The 15197-nt window shown below is 45.1% G+C and overlaps 1 protein-coding gene across 42 annotated transcripts in view; it reads left to right on the top strand.

Moving 5' to 3' along the window:
* Positions 1 to 15197, top strand: part of LOC102164887 (uncharacterized) — a 96821-nt gene that overhangs the window by 57045 nt on the left and 24579 nt on the right. For 32 of the 42 annotated variants that reach the window (XR_014827453.1, XR_014827451.1, XR_014827446.1 and 29 more), the window contains 5 exons: positions 9958 to 10029; positions 11926 to 11994; positions 12607 to 12684; positions 12784 to 12844; positions 13832 to 13927. Coding sequence is in view for 4 of the 42 variants with exons in the window: in XM_084996411.1 (XP_084852537.1) it covers positions 9958 to 10029; positions 11926 to 11994; positions 12607 to 12684; positions 12784 to 12844; positions 13832 to 13927 (376 nt within the window). In the remaining 38 variants the exon portion in view is untranslated. Of the gene's footprint in view, positions 1 to 1736; positions 5212 to 8621; positions 8694 to 9957; positions 10030 to 10555; positions 10638 to 10742; positions 10777 to 11768; positions 11849 to 11925; positions 11995 to 12606; positions 12685 to 12783; positions 12845 to 13831; positions 13928 to 15197 lie in introns of those variants that run through there. The other 10 variants (XR_014827452.1, XR_014827431.1, XR_014827430.1 and 7 more) reach the window with 3 other exon arrangements.

Here is a 15197-nt window from a genome sequence, read left to right as displayed (position 1 = left end):
TTTGGTGATCTTTTCAAAGAACCAACTTTGGGTTTCATTGATCTCAATTGTTTTCTTTGTCTCTATTTCATTTATTTCTGCTCTGCTCTTTATGATTTCTTTCCCTCTACTAATTGGGGGCCTTTGTCTTCCTTCACTTAGTTACTTTAGGTGTAAGGCAAGGTTGTTTATTTGAGCTTTTCCTTGTTTCTTGAGAGAATATTGTATTGCTATAAACTTCCCTGTAAGAACTGCTTTTGCTGTGTCCCTTAGGTTTGTTGCTTGTTTTTGTTTTTGTTTTGTCTTTTTGCCTTTTCTAGGGCTGCTCCCGTGGCATATGGAGGCTCCCAGGCTAGGGGTCTAATCGGAGCTGTAGCCGCCAGCCTACTACAGAGCCACAGCAATGTGGGATCTGAGCCGCATCTGTGACCTACACCACAGCTCATGCCAATGCCGGATCCTTAACCCATTGGGCCAGGCCAGGGATCAAACCCGCAACCTTATGGTTCCTAGTTGGATTCGTTAACCACTGAGCCAGGACGGGAACTCCTCCCTTAGGTTTTTGATTGTTGTATCTTCGTTACCATTTGTCTCTAAGTATCTTTTGATTTCCTCTTTGATTTCTTCAATGATCCATTGTTCAGTAGTGTATTGTTTCACTTCCAGGATGTTGTGGGTTTTGCTGTTTTTTTTTTTTTTTCCTAGTCACATAGCATTGTGGTCAGAGAAAATGCCTGAAATAAACTGGAAGCATTTCCACTAAGATCAGGAACAAGACAAGGATGTCCACTTTCACCACTACTAATCGACATGGTGTTGGAAGTCCTAACAATGACAATCAGAGAAGAAAAAGAAGTAAAAGTGATGCAAATTGGAAAAGAAGAAACAAAACTTTCACTGCTTGCAGATGACATGATACTATATCTGGAAAATCCTAAAGACACTACCAGAAAACTGTTAGAACTCACCAGTGAATTTGGCAAAGTTGCAGGATACAAAATTAATACACAGCAATCAATTGCATTTCTGTATACTAACAATGAAAGATCAGAGAAATCAGAGAAACCATCTCATTTACCATCACATTAAAAATAATAAAATACCTAGGAATAAACCTCCCTAAAGAGACAAAAGATCTATACTCTGAAAACTATAAGGCCCTGATGAAAGAAATCAGAGAGAACACAAGCCAGCAGAAAGAAATACCGTGCTCCTGGATTGGGAGAATCAAGATTGTCAAAATGACTATATACTACCCAAGGCAATCTATTAATTTAGTGAAATCCCTATCAAATTACAAAGGACATTCTTCACAGACCTAGAACAGAATATTTTAAAATTTGTACATACACGCAAAAGACCCCGAATAGCCAAAGCAATATTGAAAAAGAAAAAACAGAAATGGTGGAATCAGGCTCCCTGACTTTGGACAATACTCCAAAGCTACAGTTATCAAAACAACATGGGACTGACACAAAAACAGAAGCATACATCTGCAGTGATGGGTGAAGATGTTTGACAAGATCCACACCCTTGGATCAAAAGCCCATGCCCTCCCTGCAAGGGATCTAGGAAATGTACATTTAACTTTTCTACCTCTACAGACAGGAAAGCCAAGCAGAAGGGGTGACAGAAAGAGGCTGACTGAAGCAATTGACAATATCTGTCACTGTGGCACTGAATGTGGCTCACCCCATGAGGAGGCTGAAGGGACTCTGTCGCCCCAGGATCTCTTCTCTCTCCTCAACTCTCTTTGAGTAAAGAGTTTGTGTGTCTGTGTGTGGCACATGGCCAGTGGTGTTCTGGAGCAAGCTCATGGTGCCTTGTAAGATTTTCAAGAATTTTGTGACCCAGCTGTTTTCACACAGCCATTATTAAAAATTGTATTAAGGAAACCACTAACACATAAATTATTAAATGAATTCAGCAGGGTTGCAGGATACAATATTAACATATAGACATCTCCTCCATTTCTTTACAATAATCATGAAATATGAGAAAGAGAACGTGAAAAAGAATCCCTTTTCAGATTGCATCAAAAAAATTATAATGCCTAGGAATAAACTTAACTAAAGAGGTGAGAGACCTACAGCTGAAAACTACATAACACTGATATTGGAAATTAGAGATGACTCAAAGAAATAGAAAGTGAACTGATGCTCTTGGATTGGAAGAATTAATATTGTTAAAATGCCCACATTACCCAAAGCATCTACAGATTTAATGCAATCTCCATCAACATACCTATGTTGTTTTCAACAGAACTGGAACAAATAATCCTAAAATGTGTATGTAACCACAAAAGACCCAGAATTGCCAAAACCATCCTGAGGAAAAGAATAAAACTGGAGGTGTAACTCTTCTAGAATTCAGATTTTACTACAAAGTACTGTAATCAAAACAATATTGGCACACACACACAGAAGACATATAGATCAGTGGAACAGAATAGAGAGCCTAAAAATAAATCCACACACTTGCAGTCACGTACTCTATGATAAAGGAGGCAAGAATATACAATGGAGAAAAGACAGTATCTTCAGCAAGCGGTGGTGGGAAAGCTGGACAGCTGCATGTAAATCAACGGATTTAGAACACTCTCTCGTGCCATATACCAAAAAAAAAAAAAAAACCCTCAAAATGGCTTAAAGACATAAATGTAAGACATGACACCATTACATTCCTAGATGAGCACATAAGCAAAACATTCTCAGACATAAATAGTAGCAATAATTTCTTAGCTAACGCTCCTCAGGCAAAAGAAATAAAAGCAAAAATGAACAAATGGGACCTAAACAAACTTAAAAGCATTTGCACAGGAGAGGAACCTCTCAACAACACGAAAATATTTGCAAATATTCTACCCACAAAGGCTTAACATCCAAAATACACAAACATCTCATGAAGCTCAATATCGAAAAGTCAAACAACCCAATCAAAAAATGGGCAAAAGACCTAAGTAGAAATTTTCTCCAAAGCAGACATAGAGATAGCCAAAGGGAACATTGAAAAGATGCTTAACTTGGCTAATTATTATATAAATGCAGCTCTAGGCCACAATGAGGAATCACCTCACACCAGTGAAAATAGCTATCATCAAAATGTCTACAAATAATAAATGCTGGAGAGAGTGTGGAGAAAAAGGAACTCTCCTACACTGTCAGAATGTAAATTGGTTCAACCATTATGGAAAACAGTGTGGAGCATCTTTTAGAGCTAAAAATGCAGCAACCATTTGATCTCACTCCTGGATATATATCCAGAAAGAGTGAAAACTCTAATTTGAAAATATAACATACACCCCAGTGTTCATAACAGCGCTATTTACAACAGTCAAGACATAGAAGCAACACAGTCAGCCATCAGCAGATGATTGGTTTAAGAAGATGTGGTATATATGTGTGACATACGTATACATGCGTAGTGGAATATTATATAGCCACAAACAAGAATGAAATATTGCCATCTGCAGCATTTACACACCTAGAAAATATCATACTAAGTGGAGTAAGTCAGATAGGGAAAGATAAGTATCATATGATGTCACTAATATGTGTAACCTAAGAAATAATGCAGATGTACCTTTATGCAAAAGAGAAGCACATTCACAAACATAGAAAACAAACCTGTGGTTACCAAAGGGGAAAGTGAAGTGGGGAGGGACAAGTTAGGATTATGGGATTAACAGATGCAAAAGCTATACATAAAATAGGCAACAAGGATTTACTCTATACCACAAGAAATTACATTCGGTACCTTATAATTTATAGTGGAATATAATCTGGAAAATTATCACCAAATTAATTTGCTATACCCTTGAAACTAACATGATGCTATAAATCAACATACTTCAATCCTTTTTTAAAAAGGATATTGAATTAATAAAGAAAATAGGACAATGAAGTGTGTCACAAAGGATGTGAAGCAAGGAAAACCTAATATGGTGGTGAGAATAGTTTACCAGAATTCATCAATGTCATGTATCATTTGATTAAGATATTCCATTATTTTATATACCTTTGCAGAAAAGAACAAGAACAAAAGTAATCACTAACACAATGCTTTATTTTTGTTACACATACTGAAAGATCTATTTTAAATTTATCAGAGAAGAACTTTAAGCATTTATCACTCTTCTTTTGTGCGTAAAAAGAAAAATAAATTGGTTAAAATATTTCTAAAAATTTTTGCATTCAATGTCTGAATTTTTTCATCCCTATTGACTCAGAGTTGTTAATGCCTAATGTTGATCCATGGAGCAGAGACTGGCCATCTCCACTCAGTCCCTTCTGATTTCTACTTACAGAACCTGTGAGCATAATAAAAGTAGTTCTGTTGTTATCATTCAGTTTTGGGGTGCTTTGTTACCCAGCAGAAGATAAAAGCACAGTATAATGTAAAAAAAGAAAAGAAGATAACTGGGCATGTCTCTCGTTCACGGAGGACTCTGATATCCTTGCAGGACCTTCTTCCTCTTCTAGATCCCTGGGTCCACTGGGTCACAGGAGTGACCACGGCAATGCTCTGCACTCCCAGGTCCTGGACCTCCTCCCCCACAGTGATGTGCTTATCTAAGCCACCTCAGCTGCCCTCCTTCAGTTGACAGAAAGGCAGGATTGCTCCAGGATGAGGAACACACGGAAGCCTCATCTTACCACCTCTCCACAGATCCCCTGACTCCCCCCGGGATTGTCAACAGCAGGTCACAAAGTCACCATGCCAACCTTCCTGTCCATCACAAGGGACATCACAGGGGATGCTGCCTCCTTGGAGCGGGGGAAGGGCCATTGCCCAAGGCCTGCCATCTTTGCCTCTTCTGCCCTGAGGGCAGGCATCAGGGGAGGCTCACAGTGCACCTTGGTGGAAGGGCTGGAGACGCCAAGGCCCTTGGGCACAAGTGGAGCCCTGAGGTGGCCTGGAGTGGTCAGGGTCAAGTGGGGCCTTAGGCGCAGCTAGGTAAATGGAGAACAGCGGGCTCTGGGTGCCCGGCCCCAGGCTCTTCCTACTGCTATTGCTGTCCCCTCCACTGCTGAGTGCAGGGAGCTTCCAGCACAGCATCCTGAACTGGAGAAATTTCCACCACCGCCTTGACCTGGGTTGGTGGAGAAACATTCACCACTCCCTCAGCCCAGACTGGAGAAGCTTCCACAGGAGCGCCAGTCAGCAAAGGAACAAAGAAGATAAATTGTCTGACTGTGATGGTGACTTTGATGTCTACTTCATCTTGGATGCGTGAGTGGCCATCCCGCCTGGCCAAGGGTGCTCCTTGAGGGGCCTCTTGTCACAAGGTCACTGATAGCAGGAAGTGGTCCAAGGGAACCCTGGCACTGGAAGAAGGGAGGCAAGGACAGTCTTGATCAGACCCAAGGACAGATCTCTGGGGCCTCCTTGTTCCTGAGGCAGAAGGAATGCTAAGTGAGAGAAGCCAGACGCAAAGGAACACATACTGCGTGATACAATTTATATGAAAAGTTCAGGACTGGCAAATCCATAGGGACAAAAAAATAGACTAGTGTTCACAGGGGATAAGGAGATGGGGGTTTGGGAATGACTGCCAGTAGTGACAGATATAGGGGGGAATAACAGAAATGTTTGACAGTTAAATAGTGGTCATGGTTGCATGACCGACCTAGTGAATGTACTGGAAACTACTGAATTTTTTGCTTTTAAATGGTGAACCACATATATAAAATTCTATCTCAATTTTTTAAGGTATCCAGAGAAAAGATGTAGGGGAAAAGTATAGAGGTGTGTCAGGCAGTTAGCTAATAATAATTATATTAAAATCGTTATATCATTTTTCTGAAAAAAAGATGGGAAGAAGACTTGAATAGACATTCTTCCAAAGAAGATGTATAAGGGGCACATGAAAAGATGCTCAACCTTGACAAGTATTAGAGAAGTGCAAATCAGTACCATAAAGAGGTATCACCTTAACCCTGTCAGAATGGCCATCATCAAAAGTCTATGATAGCAAAAGTTGGTGAGGATATAGAGAAAAGGGAACCCTAGTACACTATTGGTGGTAATGCAAATTGGTACAACCACTATTAAAAACAATGTAGAGTTTCCTTTAAAACCTGAAAGTTGAACTACCATATGGTCTAGCAATCCCACTCCTGGGCATAACCCCAGGAAACAACTCTAATTGGAAAGATAGAGGGACCCCAAATGCCCATCGACATATGATTGGGTTAAGAAGCTGTGGTATATATGTACCATGGAATAGTACTCATCCATAAAGAATTAAATATTTCTGTTTGAAGCAATGTGGGTGTAGCTAGAGAATATTATGCTTAGTAAATAAGACATAGAAGGACCAATACTGTATGCTACCACTTAAATGTGGAGTCTGAATAATCATACAAGGGAATGTACACACAAAAGAGAAACAGACTCACAGGCAAAGACGATGAACTTGTGGTTACCAAAAGGGAGAGGCAAAGTGGGATGGACATATTAAGAGTATGGGATGAAGAGGTACAAACTACTGCATGTAAAATAGGTAAGCAACAAGAATTTACTGAATAGCACAGGCAATTATAGCCATTCTTTTGTAATAATTTATGATAGAATATAATCTGCATGAATGCTGAATCGCTATACTGTATACCTGAAACACAATCTTGTACATCAACCACACTTCAGTGAAAGAAAGATTATTCTGAACACTTTGTCATATAATTCAAAGACTTCCATTTTTTAAATCGAAGTATAGTTGATTTACAATGTTGTCTTAGTTTTAAGTGTGCAGCGAAGTGATGCAGTTAAACATACATACATGCTTTTTCAGATTCTTTTCTAATGTAGGTGATTACAGTATATCAAATGCAGTTTGTTTTCTATGTCTGTGAGTCTATTTATTTTTTATTTTTATTTTTTATTAAAGTATAGTTGATTTACAATGTTGTACCAGTTTCTGCTGTACAGCAAAGTGACCCAGTCATACATGTACATACGTTCCCTTTCTTATCTCCCATCATGGTCTGTCTCAAGAGACTGGATATAGTTCCCTGTGCTATGAGTAGAATCTCTTTGCTTACCTGTTCTAAATGTAATGGTCTGCATCTACTGACCCCAACTCCCAGGCTATCCCACTCCCTCCCCCCTCCTCCCTAGCAACCACAAGTCCGTTCTCCATGTCTGTGAATCTGTTTCTGTTTTGTAAATAGGTTCATCTGTGCCACAGTTTACATTCCACATATAAGTGACATCACATGGTATTTGTCTTTCTGACTTACTTCACTTAGTATGAGACTCTCTAGCTGCATCCATGTTGCTGCAAAGGACATTATTTCATGCTTTGTGTGGCCAAGTAGTATTCCATTGTGTATATCTACCACATCTTCTTAATCCATTCATCTGTCAGTGGGCATTTAGGTTGCTTCCATGTCTTCACTATTGGGACTAGTGCTGCGAAGAACATAGGGGTGCATGTAGCTTTTTGAATTGTAGTTTTTCCTGGATAGAGCCCAGGAGTGGGATTTCTGGACCATAATGGTAGCTCTATACTTAGTTTTCTTAGGTACCTCCATGCTATTTTCCATAGCGGTTGTACCAGTTTACATTCCCACCAGCTATGCGGGAGGGTGCCCTTTTCTCCACAACCTCCGGCATTTGTTATTTGTTGACTTGTTAATGATGGCCATCCTGACTGGTGTGAGGTGGTACCTCATTGTAGTTTTGATTTGTACTTCTCTAATAATTTAGCAGAGGGGATTTGAAATTTTAAATGATGCTTGACAAGTTTCTGGTATATATGCTCTCCATGAATGGTAATTCTGTTATCATCAGAGTCTTCTATCCTTAGTTTCCTCACCACCTGCCGACAGTTTTAGATACAACCAAGAGGAGACAGAAGGAGTAATAGAAGAAGGATGCTCTTAGGTCTGTAAGAATCACACACATAAATATAATATTCAGGATGTGCATGGGCATGGCAAACACTTGAGGTGAAAGGTAAGAGCTCCTGCTGGGTTCCTCTAACTCACATGCCAAACGAAAGACATGAGCGAACATTCACTGTGAGAGAGCCCAGAACAGGACATCAGCCTCAGTTTTACCCCTACCATCTGCAGAACCTTGACAAAACACTTAGCCAGTGAGACCCACATTTGCCGTCCATAACCTGGACTAGTGCAGAACCTTTGAAACCTGGCCAGTAGGACACATGAAATCTCTTCCCTCCTAGACAGAAGGGGTTATGAGGCCCCAGTTTCCATAGGCTCCCCATTCTACATCTGGGTACTAAAGTGGGAACTGACGGGGGCGAGAAGCTCAAAATAGGGACAGGAAAGTTATGCAAATTGGGGGACCGAGGAAGCCAACATATGAGAATTGCTTAACCAGGTCCTACCAATGCATCCTCTCCTTTTCCTTGTGTATCAACCATCCCAGTTTGCCAGCCAAAGGCCCGCCTCCCCAAGCACACATGTCTGGTGTGTCACCCTCGCCACCACTCACACTGGTGAACATTACCACCAGGGTGACCCACTGAGGATGCTGAGGGAGTGTGGCTGGCTTTCAGTTGCATGGGATGGGAAAGAGTTGCTAAAGGGTCTGCTGGAAACCGGGGAGGCAGAAAATCTGCCCACCAGATGGAGGCGCCTCATCCCTCTTAATTAGGTCTTCTTTGTTTTCAGGTCGGAGAGTGTAAGTGACTCCTGGAAGGACATTTGCAACTTAGTGGAGGGAATGGTGAAGAAGTACACAAAGTACGGCTACTATTTTCCCCTGCCAGGCAGAGTACATCTGTTTAGATTCACTGGGCACAGGAGTCCCTTGGGTCAAAAGCAGAGAGCCCAGGGTGGTGTTCCAAAGCTGAAAAGAAAGACAGATCACTCTGGTTCCATGGGATCTCAGCCGATCTCTTGGCTGCTGCCTGGGAGTCAGGATACATTGTAGGGGACACAGTGTGTCCTTGAGGACCTCACAGATTAGGGAACAGGCAAACTGGTAACACAACACTAAATACCAGGTTAAATGGTGCTGAGGTCCGAAAGAGAAGGTCAAAGGACTTCCTTGCAATGTAAGGGAAAAAGCAGGTATCCTTGGGTGAGAGGAAGGCAGGGATGGCTTCCCAGAGGACGTGGAATTTTGAGCAAGGTCTTAAAGGGTGAGGAAAGACAGATTAACAGGAACTGTCAAGGAGACTTTTTGTGCAGTGACTGGTCTGTTTGGCTGGAAAGCAGGGCTAACCCAGGGAAGGCTGGTAGAAGAGGCTGGATATCACGGCATGGGGCCAAGTCCATGGGGCTTGTAATGCCAGGCCTAGTAGCTTGGAGTTTCTGGTATGAGAAATAGGGGGCTACAGATGATTCTTAGGCAAAGGTCCGACAAGATCAAATTTGTGCTCCAGGAGAAAAATTTGATAGTCATGGGCAAAATGAGGAAGAACATGAACCGGGAGAAGTGGGGAACCCAGCTAGGAACTTATGGTAGCAATTTGGCTAAAAGATAATGAGGGTCAGTAGACCAGAAAAGAGGGGGCAAAAGAGGGAAGGAAGGATCTGAATGGCTGCTGAGAGGTAGAAAAATTTCTTTGAGATGAGAGGGAGGCAGGGAAGACAGGCGAGGAGGGAAGTGTGGGAAGTTCCAAAGAATTTTACATTAGAAGAGAGGCCAGGGGAGAGGCCCTCATGCAGGAATGCACAGGTGTCTACCCTCTTGTGTATGCAGGGAGTGTGTGCACATGCCTCTTTGTATGTGCTTGTGTGTGTGTGTGTGTGTGTGTGTGTGTTTGGGGGGTTTGGGAGTAGAGGGGTAGAGCATGATACCATTTTGGCTCTCTCTTCCAACAAGACAGCATATCTTACAAGCCTCTCAATCCTTCACAAAAGTAATGAGAACCTCCTGGGTTTGGGAAATGGGGCCCAAACAGAAGAACTGGGGAGGGGAGCAGGGAAGTGTCATGCACCCCTTTCCTGACTTCTCACTGGTGTCATTGTTAGCTTCTCATGTGCACATGCTTTCTTGCAGCCCCAGATTGCGGATGTCATTCATCACATACTCCACGCAGGGCAACACCATCATGAAACTCACCTCAAACAGGTAAGTGCTACTTTAATCCCCTAAGGTAAGCCTGATGGGTAGTGCCACACACACAAAACAAAACAAAACAAAACAAAAAACTGGGACTTGAAGTGTTCCCTGAGGCATGACTGGGAGCCCAGTGGGTGCAGACTGGGCCATCCTAGGCAGCCCTCAGTGCCCACCCTAACCCCAGCCCCTTGCCTCCCACTAACCGCTGGCTACACTGGCACTGGCAGCCCCCTGTGCTCTCAACCACCCTTGCCCCCTTTAGGCCCTGCCTCCACTTGTCCTTTTCCCTCTCAGTACTCTGCCTTAATCTGGTTGAGTAAATGGTCACCAAGGCAGTATCCTCCATGCTTACCAAACAGGGGACTGACCAAGGTTTGTCAGTGTCAAAGACATGGGCAGAAGGGTCATGACAGGGTGACATGTGTCTTCCTGTCCAGGCAGGTTTGCAGATGGCAGAATGATACCAGGGTAGCTGGTGTGTTTCATAACAGTCAGCCCTCATTCCACCACTACTCCTTTTCCAATTTGTTTTCAGAAATGTAATAAAGAATAGTCTTAAAAGACTTCGGAATATAGTGCCTAAAGGAGCCAGAAACATGCAGGAAGGATTAAAAAAGGTACCGACTCTACAGCTCTGATAATTTATTTAGCTTATCAAGTTCTTATGGGCATTATTGGGTCATCTCACTGCCCTTCTCCAACTTTCCTTCATTTTGTTGCAGGCCAATGAGCAGATTTACAAAGTTCAGTCCAGCAGTAAGTTGTCTGCCGATGTCACTGTGCTCAGGTGGGACACAGCCCAGCCCGGGCCTCAGCGAGGGCTGCTGCAGACCCACCTCGGCCAATTCCTAGTGCTGATGCTTGGAGCAAATTCCTTGCCCTCACTGTGCTGCAGGTTCCTCCTCTGCACAGTGAGGAAGAAAACCACCCCCAGGACTGTGTCTGAGAACCACCTGGGGTCATGGCTTACACTCCTGGTTCTTTCTAGATCGCAAGTTCTTGATCTGTGATTGGGCTGCATGGAAAACAAAAGAGAAAATCGAGGGACCGCAAGCAGACAGGGTTCAGTTTAGGGACCAGAGACCTTGCTGTCCCCCTGGCTGCCCACGCTTTTGTCCCCCGCAGTTCTGGCTCTGCCTCCACCCCTTCAGCTTCTTCCCTCTGGTTGAGTCTCGTCCTGTGACTGTGCCTCTGATGGTGGAAAAGCCTGTGCTCTCCCAGAACCATCTACATCTAGAGTGTAGGGCTGCAGCTCCTGCAGGAAAGATGCGTGGGCTGGTGGGGACAGGTAGGGAGCAGGGCAGGGGCCACTGCACAGGCACCTTGACCTCGAGTTCTGAAGGCCAGGACCCATAGAGCCAGCAGAGGTGCGTGTCAGCAATGCCCAAGCCAGAGCCCAGCTGTCCCCTGATCCAGCGGGAAGCCTTGTACAGTCCATGTGGCTGCTCCTCCCTTGCTCCCCTAAAGGCTTGTCCTCATGCAGTGACGTGGCTGGAGCTTCCTTTCAGGGCAAAGGCTGTGCCTTCTGCTCGTGGTGAGGGTCACTAAGAAGATCTCTGAGCTGGTCTCAGACTCCTCATGTGTCAAGTGGGTGCTGGGTTAAGGCCTCCTCTCTCTGCAGGCGCTCTGGTTGGTGGGTGCTAGGGTCAGGGTAGCCTCTCCCCAGGAGGAGGATGTATGGTGGGCAGTGCTGCAGCCCTGCCATCTGAGACAGGTCACTCCAGGGCCTCTCCCTGCTTGTTCTGCAGACTTTGGCGCTTCTAGCCTGATTTTCACTCTCACTGCTGGACCATTGCAGCCGTCAGCAGTACAGGAGACTAAGCAGGAAGTGAGTCCCATCCATCATCACTAGCTTTGTGCTCCACATATTTGCGTGTTTTATACTCAATGCCTTCTTTCACGTAGGCTGACAAGGCTCGGAGAATGAAGGCCAAGGTTTACTGCATTGGTATGAAAGATTATAAGGCTTACCAGGTAATTCAGCACAGGTAATCAGGTGTGACTCTTGAGCCCAGTTAGGGAAAGCTTTCAAAGACAGCTTCCCTAGGGTCTCCCAGAGGATGGTCTCCTACCCACCTCAAGTGTCTTGTCAACAAGTAGATTCTTCAGATGAGTCATGAGTATTGTAAAGGAGTTCCCATCATGGCTCAGCAGTTAATGAACCTGACTAGTATCCATGAGGACGCAGGTTCGATCTCTGGCCTTGCTCAGTGGGTTAAGGATCTGGAGTTGCTGTGAGCCATGGTGTAGGTTGCAGATGCGGCTTGGATCCTGCATTGCTGTGGCTGTGGCATAGGCTGGTGGCTACAACTCCGATTTACCCCCTAGACTGGGAACCTCCACATGCTGCAGGTGTGGCCCTAAAAAGTCAAAAAACAAAAACAAAAAACCCAAGTGTTGTATAAACCTATACAATGGAGGCGGGGGTGGAGGAGCTTTCTACTCCCTAAGGGTGGGCTGCTGGCAGATCCAAAATGTAATTCTTGCAGTCTAACAGGGCAGAAGGCAAGAGCCTGTCTCCTAGAATGAGACCTGCTGTGTCCTCAACACGTGGCTGTTTTTCGAGTCATCTTCTCTCCTTTGTAGCTGAATAAATTTATAGAAGCAAAGACTCACTTCTTTAACATGGAGCAAATCGAAGACCAGAAACGATTAATTGCATCGGTGAGTGTGGGCTAAATGTGAGAAGGGATATGGGGTGGCATATCACCATGCACATGCCTGTCATTCTCCCTGACCCTGCCACCAATCCGTCTGTTCCAGATCGTGGGAAATTCCTGTGTGGAACTTATGGCTAAAGACACTTACTATGTCTGCGTAGGAAGTAAGTGTTGGGGTTATTGTTTTAGAGAGTATGGCGTTTGTGCTAACTGTGTGCGTGACATGAAAGTGCTTAAGTGTGCCTGTTCCTTTGAGTGTGCTGTGTGATGTGTGCTTTTGGTGTGAATGTGAAGTGTGTAGGGGGACTGTCACATGGAGGGGAAGCTTGAGGCAGGAACCGGGACCACAAATAAAGTAGAAGCTGTTTATTAGGCTGTTGTTATGAATAAGTCAGTGGACCAGGCATGGGTGCGAGGAAGCCAGCAGGGGTGAGCATGAGGCACACGGCCTCTTCAGCCTCTCAGGCCTCCTCAGGACTAGGCAGAGGCCTCTGCTGGCCTCCCCGCCTCTAGGCCTGTGCTCCAGCCCATCCTCTGCAGATGACCCGAGGGGCTGAGAAGGCCACTGCCCTAACCCAGCTGACCAGGAGTACTGAGGTCTCAGAAATGAACAGTTGAGCCCTCCAAGGTCCAGCCTCTGCTCTAGGCCCACCTTGGGGGCAGGGGATAGACTTCCTGCAAAACCTCCCTCAGCCCTACAGGGTCCAGCCCACCCAGCCTTTGAGACTTTATCCTCAGGACAGCTCAACCATGAAGGCTTTCCTGGTCAGCTGCCCCTCTGGCTTCCCACAGCCCTTGGTGTTCCTCTCATTAGTCACTTGTCTCCCAGTATGAACCCTGACTTCTGCTTGCCTTGTCCACAGCTTTATTTCTTCATCTTTATCATTCAGTTCACGGTTTTTCTTCCTACCTTTTACTATGGATAATTTCAAACCTATGGCAAACTGGAAATGATCATATAATGACACCCCTATCTCCACTACCTGGATTTGCATAGGCACAGGGCGTGCCCAGATATTGGTTCAGCCACAACTGCCTCCTCATAGGAGTCCCTGGGATTCGGTTATGAGGTCGCCTGTCATAAATGTGAGATGAGAAGTAAGAAAGCCCTCAGCTTCTCCTAACACTGACCTTGGATATTGTTCTTGCAGACGACTACAGTCTTGAGTTTTATACATATGGTCTAGAGCCAGAGAAAATTGGAGAATATTCCTGCAGATATAAGTTGGATGAAACCGAAGTCTTCTGTAAGTGCCCAGCTTGGTGCATCCAAGTGATATACTGCCCACACCCATTACATTCCTCTATCCAGCCGAGCTGTCAAAGCCCTTGCTGACCATTGAGTGTGGACACTGAGGATAGAAGCAGCCAGAACAATGGAAGGGGGGACCTGGCAAGGAAGCATGGCCACCTCTCCCTTTATCTCAGGCCAGGAAGTAATCAATCCCCCAGCACAGCAAGAGCACCCTGGAGCAGGGCTGACCCCTGCAGAGGCTGGATCTGCCTTCACTGACACCCCCACCCCCCCCAGCCTTTCTCAGCTCTCACTTCCCTTGAGAGACAAGGACATGGACTCAGAGTCTGAAGGGGGAGGTGGAGGCAGCCCCAGGGCTCTCAGTCCCTACCACGTGGTCTCCTAGGACTGAGCAAGGATGCCAAGTGCCAGGCCTGGGCCCTGGAATCCTGGCTCAGGCTCACACTCCATGTGTGGTCTTGACCTAATGAGTGCTGTGTTGTCAGCCTCTATTATCTGTACTGGAAAGTATAGTGGGTGCACTAACTAAGCCCCGTCACATGTGTAAAGCTCTTATTTGGAAAACCTCAGGCACTAGGTGACTGTCCACGATGGGTGAGAGGCCTGAGGAAGCACACGGTTGGGGCAGCAGCTGTGCCCTCAGGGCTGAGGTGGGGCTGATCTCCCCCACAGAGGGCCTGGGGGACAGTTGGACTTTCTCTTCCTCCTCAGCTCTCCCTGGTAGCCCCTGATACAGGGATTTGATATGATTATGTATGTTCAAGGACATCTAGTTCCAGGTAAACCCAGAACGAGTCCCCTCCCCCAGGACACTTCTGGGCTGTCTGTCCTTCTTCCATGGGTGCCCAGGATGGGCAGGGCTCTTCCATGGCCTCACTCCCACGGCACACAGTGTGTAGATGGCCCCAGGGAGTTAGATTAGCCTTGGTCTGTACTTTCTCAGGAGTGGTCGGGAACTGAGTAACTCATTTAGATAGAGCGCTCATGTTTATTAAGCACCTGCTGCCTCAGGTAGTATGCTAAGTGCCTTAGATGCACTAAACCAGTGAGTTCTCCAAAGACCTGTTGTTATTCCTTTCTATGGAGAGGTTGCAGCAAAAGCTGGAGTAGACACGTGTATTCTGATTGTCCAGTCTGGACAATGAGCCTTGCTGATGGCAGTACTTTAGAAAGGCTGGATACAACCTAGCCCCCCCAAATTATATTAAGTTAAATTCCCTGGGGTGTATAACTCAAAACATTCCCACTCCAGACTCATAATG

This window comes from Sus scrofa, chromosome 14 (genome assembly GCF_054392235.1).
Source record: "Sus scrofa isolate SSC_HxYL_T2T_F1_AM1 chromosome 14, Sscrofa_HxYL_maternal_Yorkshire_Landrace_v2.0, whole genome shotgun sequence".
NCBI lineage: Eukaryota > Metazoa > Chordata > Mammalia > Artiodactyla > Suidae > Sus > Sus scrofa.
The sequence above is the reverse complement of the archived record's forward strand: the minus strand, read 5'-3'. Positions and strand labels throughout refer to the sequence as shown.